This window comes from Bicyclus anynana, chromosome 4 (assembly GCF_947172395.1).
Source record: "Bicyclus anynana chromosome 4, ilBicAnyn1.1, whole genome shotgun sequence".
NCBI classification, from domain to species: Eukaryota; Metazoa; Arthropoda; class Insecta; order Lepidoptera; family Nymphalidae; genus Bicyclus; species Bicyclus anynana.
Window position 1 is genome coordinate 3595840 of NC_069086.1, and position 18555 is coordinate 3614394.

Here is an 18555-nt window from a genome sequence, read left to right on the forward strand (position 1 = left end):
TATGTATTTGACAGCCTCCGTGGTCAGTGGTATGCGCAGTAGATTTGCAAGACAGAGGTCCTGGGTTCGACCCCCGGCTGGGCCGATTGAGGTTTTCTTAATTGGTCCAGGTCTGACTGGTGGGAAGCTTTAACCATGGATAGTTACCGTGGATAGTTACCACCCTACCGGCAAAGACGTAGTGCCAAGCGATTTGGCGTTCCGGTACGATGTCGTATAGAAATCGAAAGTGGTGTGGTCGTATAGAAATCGAAACCCGCCTTCGTCTTAGATTGTATCATCAGTTAATATCATGTACGTGATCAAATAGTGATCATTTACTTTTGACAGAGGGGTAACGTTTAACAAGGCAGGTCCTAAGGTAATTGATCTGAGCATGAAAGAGCAATGTCCGAAAAACCAAAATATTTAGGATAATAATAATTATAAGTTAAGTAGCTTAATTAACACATCACCAGCATGGCAACGCCTACAATCTGATCAGCAGGTAGAACATAATATTCTTTTTTCTTAGAATACAAACGCATTAGCGTTTTCTTTGTTCTGCGTTCAAGGTCGTTGGCATAAAAGATTTTTAAACTTATAATCATTTTATTTTATAAAATTCAAAGTAGTGGGATTTTAATCGCAAATTGTATTACAAACTTTAAAGTAGTTGGATTTTAAATTGTATTTCTACAGCTGTCCGAGTTAGAGAACGCCGCGAGCGAAGCCTTAGACGGGTAAGACTCAAATTAAGCATTTCATACGAATTTCTTTTCCAAATAAAACGAAAAGCTTACAGAGTTATCACAACATTTACACCGAATCGATGGAAAACATTTGTTTACTTCGAAAGTTTTAAGCTGTTCTCATTTGAAATGATGGAAAATATGTACTTAGATGTATACACACTCATTCGCACGAGAGGTTTTTTTACGGACGATAAAAAAACGTTTTTTCGAGCAGTGTTGGATTTTCAATTTTGGGCGTTGGAAATAGTCATTGAACTTCATAGAATATTTGAACGCTTTTTTAACGTCCGATAAAAAAACTCTCGTGCGAATGAAGGCTTCAATAAATGAAGTCAAAGTCAAAATTCGTTTTCAGTGAGAACTTTTGAGAACTTGACTTCTTTAGATATATTATTTTTATTATTAATAAATTAATAAATTTATCAGAGATTTTTATCACTATAAAACATAGTAAGTAATGGTGTTAAGTAAAGTGGAAAACTGAAAATTATAGTCAAATTCGAGGATTTCAAACGTGCCCTGGTCTGAGGAGAGCCCACAACAAACTAAGCCAGTGTTTTTTGTTATAACAATCTCACAAAGTTGTCTACAACTAAGTATATCCAGTCTTAATATTATAGTGAAATGAATTCCCAAGCTTTTCTATCATTGAGCCCTGATAGCCCAGTGGATGCCTCCGATTCTGGAAGGTTCAAATCCGGTCCGGGGCATGCACCTCCAACTTTTCAGTTAACATCACGTGACTCAAACGGTGAAGGAAAAACATTGCGAGGAAATCTGCCTACCTAAGAATTCTCTTAACTCTCTACGTGTGTTAAGTCTACCAATCCGCATTGGGCCAGCGTGGTGGACTATTGGCCTAACCCCTCACATTCTGAGAGGTGACTCGTGCTCATCAGTGAGCCGAATATGGGTTGTTAATGATGATATTTTTAATTTTATTCTTTGTATTATATTGCTTCCTTTTCCCAAGAGGACTTACTTCGAAACATTTATATTGGTGGACTTATTTTATGTATAAATGCCCTCAGAATAGGGATGATGACAGTTTTTTAAATTGTAAATAAATTAAGAGTATACTAATAGTAAATCAATTTTGTAAAAGTAACAAGGTATCTGCGATCATTACTTTCGGAGCAACAGCGATTTAAAGAGTCAGATTTGCGGCGCTGCCGCGGATCCCTGAAAAACGCCCCATACAAAATGGCTTTAACTAATGACGTCATAGGCAATGTAATGATTGTTAGATTTGTATGCGCGTTCAAACAAATTTACTAATATCTTTGTTATTTGTGCATTTATGCTTATAGTTCATATATTAAAAAATGTCACATTTAATGTAAGGAAGCTAAAACTGTATGAATTTTCATCTAATTACGATAAAATATTTTTAATAGATTTTGAAATTTTATAATCTCATTTAAATATCCAGACAATCTTTGCTTTGTATGTATAAATTAGTTAAACATTGACCCTATTTACCTGAATGTATCATAAAAATCAATATATTCAAACCTAGTCATCATCCCCATTACTTAAATACGCCAGCAAATCTGGATGTCATAAAAGATGAAGGAAATTTTCTTAGAATGGTAATATCAAGTAGACCCTTTCTTTAATACAGTGAACTCGTGGTTTGCTACAATTTTAAATTAAGTGGCCTGAAATCGTAGATATCATCATAAATCATGCCTGAAATCCTTTAATATCATTTAACTTGTCAAAGTACTTGCTATTTTTGTAATAGTTATCTATCATGGGTTCGATTCCCACAACTGGAAAATATCTGTTTGATGAGCATGAGTGTTTTCCAGTGTCTGTGTGTATTTATACATTATATAAGTATTATATGTAGTATATAATTGTATATTAATATTATAATATCAACTATCTTAGCACCCATAACACAAGCTACTCTGTATGCTTATTTTGGGGCTAGATAGTGATGTGTATTGTTTAAGTATATTTATTATATTTATTATTATTATTATCATTGTTTGTGAAGATTGTGTCACAACTTGAACAATTTTCATAGAAAATTTTATAAAATAAGAGTTTGTCTTTTTCAGTTCTAACGAGGTCAATGGGGACTTTTTTACTGTGAGTAATCTAATGTATATTTAGTATTGTCAACATGTTGGAAAAGTGATGAATGTTTAAATATGAAAAAATTAAATACTGATCCCACCATATAACTATATTTATATATATATGGATTCCACGTATAAAAATACGCGTGGTACTCTCGTCCATTCGACTAGTCATGGCGCCTAGAAAAATGTACAAAAATTTTATACACACACAAAGAAAACACAAATATTTTGACATCATAAACAAACACTTCTATATTTATTTATATGTATTGATTTTTGTATTCTCAGTTCATAGTTATGGTGTACAATAAAGTACAATTATTAATTTCATTAATAGCCGTGATTGCCCCGTGGATATGACTTCGGCCTCTAATTCCGAAGGACGTAGGTTCGAATTCGGTCCGGGGCATGCACCTCCAACTTTTTAGTAGTTTGCGTTTAGAAATTAAATATCACGTGTCTCAAACGTTGAAGAAAACATCGTGAGGAAACCTGCATACTAGAGAATTTTCTTAATTCTCTGCGTGTGTGAAGTCTGCGAATCCGCATTGGACCAGCGTGGTGGACTTTACCTAACTCTGAGAGGTGACTTGAGCTCAGCAGTGAACCGAATATGAGTTGATAATGATTAATTTAATTTATTTAGTAAAAAATCAAAGTAAGATATTAACTAAACAGCAGAATGTATGATTGTTCCAAGTCGCCGACCAGAAGGAAGAGCTACAAGCCAATCGTGAACAGCAAGTTCCGTGACCGGGAGCCGTTCTCCATGTCAGACTCCTCAGATACCTCCTCTGGCTCCTCAGACTACGAGAGGAACCCAGGCAACCCTTACAGCGTACACAAAGACAAATATAAACAGAATTGGATGTGGAACCATTTTGTAAGTTTATCTGTGCAATTAACTTTGACGGCCTCCGTGGCGCAGTGGTATGCGCGGTGGATATACAAGATAAGACGGAGGTCCTGGGTTCGATCCCCGGCTGGGCAGACTGAGATTTTCTTAATTTGTCCAGGTCTGGCTGGTGGGAGGCTTCGGCCGTGGCTAGTTACCACCCTGCCGGCAAAGACGTACCGCCAAGCGATTTAGCGTTCCGGTACGATGCCGTGTAGAAACCGAAAGGGGTGTGGATTGTCATCCTCCTCCTAACAAGTTAGCCCGCTTCCATCTTAGACTGCATCATCACTTACCATCAGGTGAGATTGTAGTCAAGGGGTAACTTGTAAAGAATAAAAAAAAAATAATAATAATTAAATAAATGAAGCATCTGTAACTCGACGGTAAAGCAGCCGGACTCATCAACGTGGTGTCAGTTCGATTATCGCCCGCTGGATTATTGTTGTACCCATTCCTAATACAGTATTTTCCGACTAGTTGAAGGGAAATATTGGTCATATTTAAATTTACGCGAATAAAAAAGCCTAGGCTTATAATCCCTAACCTATGCCTTCACAGATCATAAACCAGGATTTAAGTGGTACACTTAAATATTGGCCAGATACCTTTAACTATGGTTGGCAACGCACTGGCACAACTAATTAATAGTAGGTACGATTAGTTTCTAAAAATCAACCATAACATTTGTCGAAAATGTCCTCCACCTAGGGTCAAAAGGGCTAGAACTCAGAGCCAAAAGAGTTTTTAAGAAAGTCCTCCACCTAAGGTCAAAAGGGCGAGAACTCAGAGCCATAAAGAGTTTTTAAGAAAGTCCTCCACCTAGATGGACAGGGGGCATCAAGCGGGTTGCAGAGAGAGCTGGCGGCTCGGGACCGTTTTGTTTGGAAATCCATGCAAGAGGCCTATGTCTAACAATGGATGTCCATCAACTGATGATGACGATGGCAACATATCTGATAGCAACATTTTGTTTTGATAAGAGACAGTAGCTCATAATATTTATTAATATATAAAATACTACAGATGGATGGAAATCATATGAACGTCAATCCGTATGCACCAGAATTTAGCAGCCTTGGACCTTCCGGAGCTTCTTTGTTTTTCGGTAGAAAATGGTGGTATTTCAACCAGGTGAACTATTTTATATCCATACTTTTATTATTTAAGGTGACGTTGACGGTGATGATGATGATGATAGACCGCGCCCTAGACTACTGTCTTTCCCACTTCTATTATGAATATTGGTCATATTCAAGAGATATGGCAAAAATTTAATAATAAAAAATTTTAATAAAAAAAATTCAACCGACTTCAAAAACATAAAACATACTGACTTAACTAAAAAGCGAAAAATAACATCGTACTAAGTTCTATCTATCATATTATGTTCTAACTAATGATCAGTTTGATGGCGGTACTAGTCCAATGATGTATTAATTCGTGTCATGTAAGAATATCATAAAGATTTAGGTTTTTCTGACAGTGTTCCTTCATGTAATTCTTTCAGAAACGGCTTATATTAACACAATACCGGTTTACACAACATCAGATTACCACAACATCAGATCCTGAAATGGTGACAATGGGACCACCTCAGGGGTATACCCTTTCAAACAAAAAAAGAGTTATTCAAATCGGTCCAGGCGTCTTCGAGTAATCAGGTAACATACATACAAAAAAAACATACGAACAATAAATACAGACGAATTGAGAATCTCCTCCTTTTTTTGAAGTCGGTAAAATCTACGTGATCTACTGAACTGTCGTGTTCTAACTTCGCGTAACTGTAATACCGAACAAATCCATTATGAAAATAGATTTTGGTGCTATTTCAATATCAAGGAATGTTTATGTTCCAAGTTCAAAATCCTAAACGCAAACGTTAACAAAGGGAAAGATAAATCTCGAAAGCCTGCCGACAAACGCCCTCTGGCGTAGAACGTTGAAACGTGAATCGTATAATTGCGAAGTTCTCATTAGATTATTGTATTTGTCGTGGTGTCAGGAACATCAAGATCAATTTGAATTCGATATTTAAGATATTTGTATCTACGAGTAAGTTAAGGTATTAACTAGCAAACTTGACTACGTTCGTATCGAATTTCAATTTATCTGGTATCCGATCTCATTATTACCTAAATATTAATTAACTAGGTTGTTTCCTATGGTTCCGAGACTTGGTCGCTAACTATGGGCCTCATAAGAAGACTCAGAATCACACAGCGGACGATGGAACAAGCTATGTTAGGAGTATCTCTGCGTGATCGAATCAGAAATGAGATCCGCAGAAGAACCAAAGTCACCGACGTAGCTCAACGAGTTGCGAAGCTGAAGTGGCAATGGGCGGGGCACATAGTTCGAAGAGCCGATGGACGTTGGGGTCCCAAAGTGCTGGAATGGCGACCCCGCACTAGTAAGCGCAGTGTTGGCCGACCCCCCACCAGGTGGACTGACAACATCAAGCGAGTCGCAGGGATTCGCTGGATGCAGGTGGCTTAGTATCGTGATGTTTGGAAGTCCCTACAAAAGGCCTATGTCCTGCAGTGGACGTCCATCGGCTGATATGATGATGATGATGATGAGGATTTGTTTATGACAATTACTATCATTTATTTAATATTTGGATTCTATTTTTTAATTTTTTTTCTATAATCTATGGTATAGCGTGTTTTATAAAATGTTTCTTTTACAGGATGACTACCAACCGATAGGCTAGCTAATATATTATAGAAGTCACATAATAATTAAATTTTAATGGAAATATATCTTTCGATACATTCATGTTATTTTATTTTTGTAAGTATACTTTACATTACATACTTTACTTTAAAAAAACAGTAGAAAATTTGATAAATGTTATACAAGTAAGTGTTGAAATGAAAATAAAAACCCAAATTAGAACCTGACCCAAAGAAAAGTTAAGTTGTGTTTTAAGTTTTTAGAATTATCAAATAGCAGATCTTTTATTAGTATGTTAAAGCTATTATTATTAAAAAGTGCAAACTTCTCTATGACCTTCGCCATTATTACCTTTGAGGTTCGCACGAATCCTATCAAATCCACTAATAATGTAATTTGACAAAGTTTGGACCTTTTCCAACTAAAGCAAAATGTCTCGAGGATTTATAGTGACTTTGTAACTTTTAATCCATTTTGCAATCAGCATTTTAACCGCAACCTCGCCTTTAACGCTGACCTAAAGTTAAAAGAAAATCTTTTATGCGGCTCAGAAATCGACACCTAACGCAAAAGTGTCAAAAAAGTAAATGGTGTAACACGTTCGCTGCATTATTCTGTACTTTCCTCTGGTGCGGTACGAGGTGCATTGACCTCGTAACTCTTAAAGACGCTAGGTATACGAGGTCAGTTGACCTCGTACCGCAGCGAACGTGATAAAGGGTCACAGAGTATTCGATTTACACACCCGTTACAATGTTTTTTTTTTAAACATTTTTAACCAGGAATAAATAAGAAAAGAGTTCCTCCAGATCCAGTCAGAAGCCAAGATAAGTGTATCAGTTGATAAAAGGTTTGTTGTCTATAGGGTCTTGACATGTTAAAACATCTACTTATCTCGTTTGTTCAGCGTTTAGATAATGTGACTTCGAATCACGGGGTCATGAATTCATACTGTGTTTTTCTTTTTTCTAACAAATTTTGAATACTTCTAAGCCCGGAGTTGGGAAAGTCGGTGGTGTTACACGCCCGTGCCCGGAGAGCATAGGGTAGAGTAGGGGTAGCATGGATAGGTAGGAGTAGGGTAGGTGTAGAGTGATAATAGGGCAGGGTAGGGTAGGTGTAGAATAGGGAGTAGGAAATTATTATAATATCAACTATCTTAGTACCCATAACACAAGCTACTCTGTATGCTTACTTTGGGACTAGATAGTGATGTGTATTGTTTAAGTGTATTTATTAAAAAAAAATAACATCTGATAGTAGTCGTTAAAGAATTTTAAATTATCATCAAATTGGAGCAACGTAGTGGGTCTACGCTCCATATCCCCTCTTTTATAATAAGAGTAATGAGCCGTTGAAATTGAGAGAACATATACAATAGAGAATAAAAATATCCTTATTTTTGGGCGAATACAAACCATTCTTCGTATACAACAGTTTTTCTCATGTTAGGTAAATCTAAACTCAACCAGGTGTCCGGAATACCGGAATAGATTCCCAGTTTTCAAAATAAATTGAACATGCCACGGGTCTTTGTATACCTATTGGAGTGCTGACACTTCCATGCAAAATAACGCCTTTTACCTGGAATCCATTTATTGAATGACAAATGTTTGAAAGGAATCTCGACGCCCTTCAGATGGAGACGATCGCGACATAACAATCTATTTTCGTACTGCAATATTCGAAGAGCAATAAATATGAAATGCGCCAAAATTTATAGTATTTTACGCGAGTTTATACTTATGATTGTAAAGTTGAACTTCGTATAAAGTTCAAACTTAGATTCACTTGATGAAATGAAACATCAACTACCTCAATTACCTACTAATCTGTCACCCCCACTACAATCTGACTTAAAAGTGCAAAAAAATAACTACACTACTATAACTAAGCACTACCAAATCTTTATTTTGTTAAAAAAAAAAGATCCACTTTCATTAGGTATGCAGGTTTGCTCTTGAAGTATTTTGAAATTTTTTCAGCTGCGAGTGTAATTGTTTATTAGGCTTCATTACATATTATGAAACGGTCTTCGAGGCATAGATTCGAATCCGGTCCGGGGTATGTACCTCCAACTTTTCAGTTATGTGCATTTTAAAAAATTAAATATCACATGTCACAAACCACCTGAGAATTTTCTTAATATTCTACGTGTGTGAAGTCTGCCAATCCGCATTGGGCCAGCGTGGTGGACTAAGGCCTAACCCTTCTCATTTGGAGAGGAGACTCATGCTCAACAGTGAGCTGAAATGAGTTGTTAATGATGATGACTTAATGTCATTATCAGGCTACTGTTACGTTCTCCAAAATTTTACAACTTTTCGAACAACAGCTAAGTTAAAAAATCACAATCGGAATCAATATGTTAGAGACAATAGACAAACATTTATATTGTAGTCGTAGAGCCGTTAGTTTCTTTAGTTAATAAAATAAAATAAACAACAGATAAAAGTTAAAATTGCATTATTACACTAATATAAATATTTATTTTGTTTTTAAGATGAAAATCAAGTTGTGGCTTTAATATGGAATTATGGACCGTTGTATGAAATGTTTATATCATAAATATATATGAAAATATTACGAGAACAGAGATAATATTTTACTGTTAACATTGCTTTACTTTTATCACACTTCACAGTAATACTTTAAAGGCGAAAGTTTGTTTGTAAGTGTGTGTGTGTAAGTGTGTATGTTTGTTCCTCCTTTATGCTGCGGCTACTAAACCGACTTAGCTAAAATTTGGAATGGAAATGGATTTTACTCTGGAAAAGTCCATGGTTCCCGCGGGATTTGTGAAAAACTGAATTACACGCGGACAAAGTCACGAGCGTCCGCTAGTTTAAAAAATAAAGAAAAAGAAATGTATCATACTTATTTCCCTTGCACTTAACTCCAACAGAATTTACATCTCTCTACTCCAAATATCTTATCAATATCAAATAAGAAGGTATTTCAGAGCTAATAAAACGCCGTCTATAAATTGGTAAGTGCATTTGACAGTAAAAGATGTCAGTAACGTCTAATATGGATCCAGACAGAGTCGAAAAAATATGATGAATTCAAAGACATCGTCGTTTTGTTGAGAATTCGGGGAGAAGTCTGCTTCGGACTCCTATTATTTATCAAAATATTGGAAACTTGGCGACCTTGAGCGTAAGAAAGGTCTGTGGCTTTTGCAAAAAAAAAATATAGGTTTGTGAAGTAGTGGAATGCTACGTGAATTTTTCGTAATCTTTTTCTTCTTGGTCGCATTCTTCATTGCTGAAGGTCGTGTCCGCACTGCAGTCCCTTCGATGCGTTGTTAACGATTCCCCTCCACACAGTCCGGTCCTCAGCTTTTCTAATGGCTGTTGTTACAGGGAGTCCAGTGAGTGACTTAACCTGGTCAGACCAGCGGGTAGGTGATCGGCCGCGTGGTCGTTTCCCTTGCACCTGGTTGTTTTTCGCAATACTCGTATGTTATATTTTCAAATCATATTGGTTTACATACCTTTTTTGGATGGTGGAAGGCTGCGGCTGTGGCTAGTTACCACCCTACCGACAAACACATACCGCCAAGCGATATAGCGTTCCGGTATGATGTCGTGTAGAAACCGAAGGTGTGTGGATTTTCATCCTCTTCCTTACAAGTTAGCCAGCGTCCATTTTTGATTGCATCATCACTTACTATAATATATCAGGTGATTTCTCGTGATTCTTGTCAAGGGCTAAGGGAGATTGTAGTCTTGAAAATAATTTAAAAAAAAAAACCTTTTAAAGGCTACACTGGCGGGCCTGATTTATTTTCTTGAGGGATAAGGGTTTTAGACATTAGACGACCTATTTGTTGTCTGTTATTTGGCTCTATTAGATGTAATAATGACCAGGAACGAAGTCTTAAACGTGCTCTGTGCAAGTGCACGCGTAACTTTCTAACTCCGGGATGCAACCACTTTTTACCCAACTGCGTCAGAACGAGTGTAATGTTTTTCGAGTGTATGTATATGTGTATGTTTGTATGTGTGTATGTATGTCCATTTCTTTGGCACGCCCTACAGCCCAAACGGCTGGACGGTTGCCATATAAAATGTATGATGCTGATTCTGTTCTGATGCGTCACGACACGACACGTCAGACAAATATAAATCCAGCTTTAGATTGCATCATCACTTACCATCAGGTGAGATTGTAGCCAAGGGCTAACTTGTTACAACACCCTCACAGGGTTCCACTTATAATGATTATGACATTTTATCTATGACATGTGTTAAATATTATAATGGAAATGTAGCTTAAATGAATAAATAAATAAATTAATTAATAAATAAACTTGTAAAGAGTAGGTAGGTACCTAATACAAAAAAAACACAACATCACAAATTGCTTAAACCTGGATATTACAGCCAACACGTTCCAAGTCCAATGTGATGTGTGTAGGTCTATTTAGGTTGGTGGATATTATTTCAAATAGGTATCCTAAACAGAAAACGAGGCAGCATAAGCCAGACATTCATCATGTCATCATGAAGATGAAAGTTCGCCAACAAAATAGCTCAACGGTAAGAGCGGTCGGACTCATCACCGAAGGGTTGGACTCATCACCCGCCCCGTTGGTCTATTGTCGTACCCACTCCCAGCACAGTCTTTTCCGACTATATGGAGGGGAATGGGAATATTAGTCATATATAAAAGATATGGCAAATATTCTTTTAAAAAAAAAACTGGGAAATTTATCTACTGGGACATGATTTCATATTCATATCATCATTCATGACCCATATTCGGCTCACTGTTGAGCACGAGTCTCCTCTCAGAATGAGAGGGGTTGGGTTAATAGTCCACCACGCTGGCCAATTGCGGTCAGACACACGTAGAGAATTAAAAAAAATCTCTAATATGCAGGTTTCCTCACGATGTTATTCCTTCACCGTATGAGACACGTAATAAGTATTTAATTTAATTTAATTTAAAATGCACACAGCTGAAAACTTAAATACTCTCCGGAATCGAAGGCAGAGGTTCAACCGATTTTCATCAAACATGTCTAAGAGCACTAGCCCGTAAGTCACCTTTTTTTCGTCGGGGTTTAATAAAATGTAGTATGTCTGGCTAACACAGACCCTTATTCCAAAAGTGAAATGCGCAAAAGACCGGAAGAACTGAGCCCGGGAACGTGTCGGGGCTAATGGATCGATTCTAAAATTTGACATTTGACAGCTTGACACTTTTACACAATGCACTTTAGAAATGTGTTTTAGAACGTACTTTCAATCGAACGATTCAATTTACCGAGTGGGTAGTAACTTTCTGAGTAATTTAACACTGCAGTACCTACTTGGAATTTATTGTTTGTTTTTTAATGTTTAATCTCTGAAATGGCTGATCCGATTTTAATGGCATTTCCACTGGAAGATAGAAAAGGTTATTGAGAAAAATGTACTTTTAGTACAATAAAGAACGTGGATTAGGTTTTAGCGGATGAATTCGCGAGACTATCATCAATCATTATCAACCCATAGTCGGTTCACTGCTGAGCTCGAGTCTCCTCTCAGAATGAGAGGGGTTAAGCCAATAGTCCACCACGCTGGCTCAATGCGGATTGGCAGACTTCACATACGCAGAGTATTAAGAAAATTCTCTGGTATGCAGGATTCCTCACTATGTTTTTCTTTCACCGTTTGAAACACGTGATATTTAATTTCTTAAAATGCACACAACTGAAAAGTAGGACGTGCATGCCCCGGACCGGATTCGAACCCACACACTCCGGAATCGGAGGCAAACGATGAAGGGAAAACATCGTGAGGACATCTGCATACCTGAGAATTTTCTTAATTTTGTAGGTGTGTGAAGTCTACCAATCCGCATTGAGGCAGCGTGGTGGACTATTGGCCTAACCTCTCTCATTCTGAGAGGAGATTCGTGCTCAACAGTGAGTCAAATATGGGTTGCTAATGATGAAAAATGATGAATATACCTAACAGGATACTCAAAAACAATAAGCAGAGGGTAAAGTTTACACAGTAACAGCTATTTCACGGTGTTTGAATCTTAATAACATTTTCAACAATAAGTAAGTTTAATTGCAAACCGTTTTACTTGGAACTAAGTGACAAGCATGCACTTACGAAATGCCAGCAAATATTATCAGAGTTTCCACGTTATTGACTGTAAGTTGTTTCAACATTCTAATTCAATTTCATACTAGCAGGTAGCAAGTTGTCTACAAATTAACATTAAGTAACGTACGCCCGCAACTTCATCCGTGTGGAATTTACTTTTCACACATCCTGCGGAAACCATGGTTTTTTCCGGGATTAAAAGTTGCCTATGTGTTAATCCAGGGTATTATGTATCTTCGTTTTAAATTTCAGTCAAATCGGTTCAGAAGTTCCAGCGTTAAAGAAAAACAAACATCCAAACAAACATCCATACAAACTTTCGCGTTTATAATTTCCTTTATTGTATTCGGGCGTAATTGGCGATTTTGTAGTCATCTAGTGCAATCTTCCTTCCACTTCCTATTAAAATATCACGTCCTTCCAATTGCTACGGAATTCTTGTATATACCTTGATTCTTTTTTCAAAAATCTTTTTATACATGTTTGTCCTTTTAGGGTACTCTCTTGACTTGTATGCGTCTCCAGCCATACCCAATGTTCACTACCTTATATACTAGTATTGACACTAACACCGTTCTAGACCCAGCTTTTTTACGTTTTTGGATATCCATAAAGGCATGTAGAGCGACATTTACCATATTCCCAGTATCGACTCTCTATTCAATATAATTTTCACACGTACCATTTTCGTAAATTTAGACACCAGATATGGCTTAAAGATTTAAATATTCATGCGTTAACAGACGGAATTTATTAATTAGAAGTAATTAATTATTTCTAAGGAGAGACACGTAGCAACGGGCGTTTTCCAACATTTCTGTCAATTTAGCTAGACATCGTATACCCTGTCTGTCGCCTGTCGTCTCCATGTTTTAATTAAGTTTAGTAGCTATATTTTGCGAATTGACCTCATTCGTTTAGTGGAGAGCCTATGCGGCTGAGGATCAGGTACTGGGTTTGAGTCCAGGCATCGATTTTTAATTATTGGGGTTTTCTCCCAAATAATTCTCAATATCAGTCCGGAGATGGAAAGTCAAAGTATAACAACCTAACCTTGTGCCTCGGAAAATATATTAAGCTATATTTTCCAGCATTCAATAACTCAGTCAAAACCAAACTGTGTAAGTGAGAGTAAATTAAACTCACCAACTTAAGAGTAAATAATAAAGCCTGATACTGCATTACACAATTAAAAAGTAGGCTGATACTTATCTCGTATATTTTGCCTACAAAATGTAAAACGGTTATTTTAAATTAAAAAAAAACATTAACATAGTGAAAATGTTTTCACAAAATCTATATCTGCGATAACTCTGGAGCGATTAACAATATTTTTTTAGTTATTAGAGAATAAGTTAGCAATTACAATTAATAAGAACTTAATTTATTTTATGAATTTCTATTTTTTTTATTCTACTTTTCTAAAAATAAAGATTTGTACATCATCATCTTATGTGTATTTAAATCATCTCAGGTTATTTTTCAATGTAGCGGAATTAGTTGGGAGCGACAACTCGAACATATTGCTGTAAGTTAAAAATACTTAATATACTATTTATTGATTAAACTATGATTGATTTTTACTTATCCTTTTTACTTTTAAAGAATACGAGACTTGAAAATGAAGGAATTCTCGACCCTACACCGTCAGTAAGTATTCCTCTGTTTATTTTCTTAATTTTAAATATTATCATCAAAAGAAGTCTAGTTTATCACCCCTAAATCTATTAATTAGTATCAGGCTGCTCTTCATGATGGTCAGTTTATAAACAATGAATAATTTATTTATTTAGCTATTAAATATCCGACATATAGTATCAGTCCTATCATCATCAATGCCCTACAAAAACTACCATCTACTCGTATGTAAGAGTCATGATAACACATGATAACCTCTATCTCTGATTTCGAAGGGTGTAGGTTCGATTCCGGTCCGGGGCATGCACCTCCAATTTTTCAGTTATGTTAATTTTAAGAAATTAAACATCACGTGTCTCAAACGGTGAAGGAAAAACATCGTGAGGATACCTGCATACCAGAGAATTTTCTTAATTCAGTGCGTGAAGTCTGCCAATCCGCATTGGGTCTGCGTGGTGGACTATTTGACCCAAGCCCTCTCATTCTGAGAGGAGACTCGAGCTCAGCAGTGAGCCTAGGTTAGGTTATTAAAATAAATCAATTATTCACTATCCGGTTATCTGACTCGAACTCGTAAATTGTTATTTCAACAATTAAACCTGTAATAAGTTAAAGCAACACAAGAGAAGCCTTAACTGGGTAATTTATTGCACCCAACGTAATTCCCACCTAGGGTTGACAAGGAACAAAATGCCATTAAGCTAGGAAAAGCTAGGAAACGGGAAGCTTTACAAGGTTTAACAGCGTTCTACTTTACGTTACGATTTTTTTTTATGAAATGAACATTTTAATAAGTTTAAAAAATAACATTAACATGACAAAAATTGGTGAAAAATGCGCAGTGGTATGCGCAGTGGATTTACGAAACGGAGGTCCTGGGTTCGATCCCCGGCTGGGCTGATTGAGATTTTCTTAATCGGTCCAGGTCTGGCTGGTGGAAGGCTTCGGGCGAGGCTAGTTACCACGCTACCGGCTAAACCGTACCGCCAAGCGATTTGCGGTACGATGTCGAGTAGAAACTGAAAGGGATTTTCATTCTCCTCCTAACAAGCTTCCATTAGATTGCGTCATCACTTACCATCAGGTGAAATTGTAGTTGAGGGCTAACTTGCAATAAAATATAAAAAAGGATTAAATAGAAGTACCTATTTTTTAGAAATAAAATGTAGCCTATTTGTTACTTTATAACCTGTAAAAGTCCTATTAAAATCTGTCAACCGAACAAAGACTAGCTTTGACAAACAAACAGACAGACGTACAATATTTCTAAGAGAGCATGTTTGTATTTAGTATTGTGCAAAAACACTTAAACACTATAAAACACTTTTGCTGCGGCACTGATTTTTCAGTTCTTTCCCCTGGTACGGTACGAGATTTTTTGACCTTGTACTGAAACCTTCTGTCAGGTCAATTGACCTCGTTCCGCACCACAGACAGTTTAGTACGAGGTCAAAAAACCCCGTACAGTACCAGGGTAAAGAACAGAAAAATCAGTGCCGCAGCGAACGTGTTAGAAGAACACACATTCAATTTCATTTATATGTATTATATTTCATGTATTATATATTTCAGAGGAGGTTCTACCAATTTGATCCTCGCGAGTTGTCCGGTATAGTGGGAGTACCATCGCAAGCCAGTCACTTGCCAGAAGCGGAACCCCTGCAGCCAGGACACACACTGCTGCGCCCAACGCTGGGCATGCTGAAGTCAGCCCTCAAGTTTCCTCACAGAGAGTTCGAAGGCGGTGCGGGTGTTTATGGAAATATTGATAACTTGGGATTAAAGTGAGTACGAGTAGAACAGATAGTTCGAAGAGCCAACAGACGTTGGGGTCCCGAGGTTGTTAATATGGCGACCCCGCACTGGAATGTGCAATGTTGGTCGACCCCCCATTAAGTGGACGGACGACATCAACCGGGTTGTACGGAGCCGCTCGGATGCTGGTTCGTGACTGGTATTAAAAGCCATAAAAGCAGTGGACATCCATCGGCTGATATTGATCATGGTATCATCATATTAATGAAGGAGCCGTGATAGCCCAGTGGGTATGAACTCTGCCACCGATTCCGGAGGGAGTGGGTCGAACCCGGTCCGGGGCATGCACCTTCAACTTTTCAGTTGTGTGCATTTTAAGAAATTAAATATCACGTTTCTCAAACGGTGAAGGAAGAACATCGCGAGGATACCTGCATACCAGAGAATTTTCTTAATTTTCTTCGTGTGTGAAGTCTGCCAATCCACATTGGGTCAGCGTGGTGGACTATTGGCCTAACCTCTCTCATTCTGAGCGAAGACTCGAGCTCAGTAGTGAGCCTAATATGGGTAGATAATGATGATGATCGTGTACTAGGTAATTACCACTAATTAGCACTTTAAAACACAGTTATTTTAAAATCACAGACAAACACTTTATATTATTTATATGTATTGATGATTAATGTCAATAATGAATGGTTATTAATTCATGAAATTAATAGGTATTCTGTTTCCGTGTTGCAGGTATGACTCCCGTAATGAGCGACTAATGTATTCAGGTTTCAGGAGATTCCCTTCGGATTACATTATGGTCAGCCGCTTGTTATCGTTGCTATGTCTTGTATTTTTATTTCAGTGGGTAATAACTAGATACTTTTTGTATGTTTGGTACGTTTTCTAAAAATAATAAGTACCTTGCTATATTTATCGCCCTCGCCATCTTATTACTCATCTCAAACGAGTTTTTTCAATGCTATAACTAAGATTGCTGCTGCTGTAATTAAGATTTTAAAGATCTGATTTTTGTTAAACATTACAAAGGGGATAGGGATTTTATCAAAACTATTAAAATTCGTCTTAAATAATTAGGTATTTGCGTTTTATCCCATTAATTACGGGACATTAATTAGATATTAAACCATTCCAATTTATCAATTTTTAGGTAATACCATCTTTATCACGAGTAAAATACGAAAAACCAAGGTAATAAGATAAAGTTAAATTTACACTGTATAATAAGTAATCACTTCATAATATTACTATCACTACATAATATATTTATACAAAATAAATTCTTTTAAAGGTTCAAACTGGAGACAGCAGTTCTTAATATAGTAAGATAAATCAAGATTGGTTTCATAATATATTATTATTTACTAGCTGACGCCGCGCGATTCCACCCGCGTGGTTCCCGTTCCCGTAAGAATGCAGGAATAATATATAGCCTAGATAAATGGGCTATCTAACACTGAAATAATTTTTCAAATCGGACTAGTAATTCCTGAGATTAGCGCGTTCAAGCAAACAAACAAACTCTTTAGCTTTATAACATTAGTATAGATTTAAGTGGTATTCTTTAATAAAAATAAGAAACCCATTATTTTACACTAACTTTTAAACAATAAACCCTATCCTAGGAGCAATGGGCATGATGACTAGGTTTGAATATATCGATTTTTATGATACATTCAGGCAAATAAGGTCAACTAATTTATAATTGTATACTAATGTTAACTAATTTATACATAAAAATCAAAGATTGTCTGGATATTTGCAAAATAAATAAGATTATAAAATTTTAAAATCTATTAAAAATCTTTTACCGTGATTAGATGTAAATTCATACAGTTATAGCTTTATTAGCTGATATTTTTTAATAAATGAACTATAAACATAAACGCACAAATAACAAAGATATTAGTAATTTTGCTTGAACGCCCATACAAATCTAAAGATCATTATGTACCTACGACGTTATTAATTCGTACCAGTTTGTATGGGTGTTTTTCAGGGTTCCGCAACAGCGCCGCAAATCTGACTCTTTAAATCCCTGTAGCTCCGAAAGTAATGATCGCAGATACCCTGTTCCTTTTACAAAATTGCTTTACTATTAGCATACTCTTAATTTATATTAAAAATCTGTCATCATCCCTATAGCCAAATTGTTACAAAACTAAAATATTTTTTTCTGTTTGGATTTTCCATACTTTCCTCACGTTTTTTTTAACAAACCCTTTATAATAGAGATAGTCATACAAAAAATGTAATAAGTGTAAAGAATGCACTTCAATAACCATTGTACATTAATCTCGTAATCCCCAGGACAGACAGGCGAAGGCAAAAAATGAAATTCTAAAGATATTAAAGAAGTTGAACATCCCCACGCTCAAAGGGTAAAACTTAATTATGCTTCACTTTTGACGCTATTTTCTTTGGAAATTCCTTCATTAGCCCAAGGAATAGAGGGTAACATAATAACGCTTTATTTTCAGAGTCAAAGTGTTCGTCGCTACTGAAAATGGAAATTATTTTGTAAGTTTAAACCGTTATTTAAATAATCTTTTTGTAGTTTTTATTTTTTTTTTTTAATTTTGATTGTACCATATTATTATACCTAGGCCCGGTAACAGAGTGGTCTTTGTGTCTTTTAA

At 36.4% G+C, this 18555-nt stretch overlaps 1 protein-coding gene across 1 annotated transcript; it reads left to right on the forward strand.

Annotated features, from left to right (window-relative positions):
* The first annotated feature begins 3509 nt into the window (after positions 1 to 3509).
* Positions 3510 to 6503, forward strand: LOC128199926 (uncharacterized). Its single transcript, XM_052891558.1, has 3 exons — positions 3510 to 3710; positions 4749 to 4856; positions 6418 to 6503. Exons 1-3 carry the CDS (start codon positions 3510 to 3512, stop codon positions 6439 to 6441), a joined length of 333 nt encoding a protein of 110 aa, XP_052747518.1. The 3' UTR covers positions 6442 to 6503.
* Positions 6504 to 18555: the final 12052 nt, after the last annotated feature.

Excerpts from the sequence above, each read along its gene's own strand:
- LOC128199926 (XM_052891558.1), top strand. The coding sequence starts at position 3,510 with ATGTATGATTGTTCCAAGTCGCCGACCAGAAGGAAGAGCTACAAGCCA. Across the intron at positions 3,711-4,748 it reads ATTGGATGTGGAACCATTTT|ATGGATGGAAATCATATGAA; the intron begins GTAAGTTTATCT and ends AAAATACTACAG. Across the intron at positions 4,857-6,417 it reads AATGGTGGTATTTCAACCAG|GATGACTACCAACCGATAGG; the intron begins GTGAACTATTTT and ends TTTCTTTTACAG.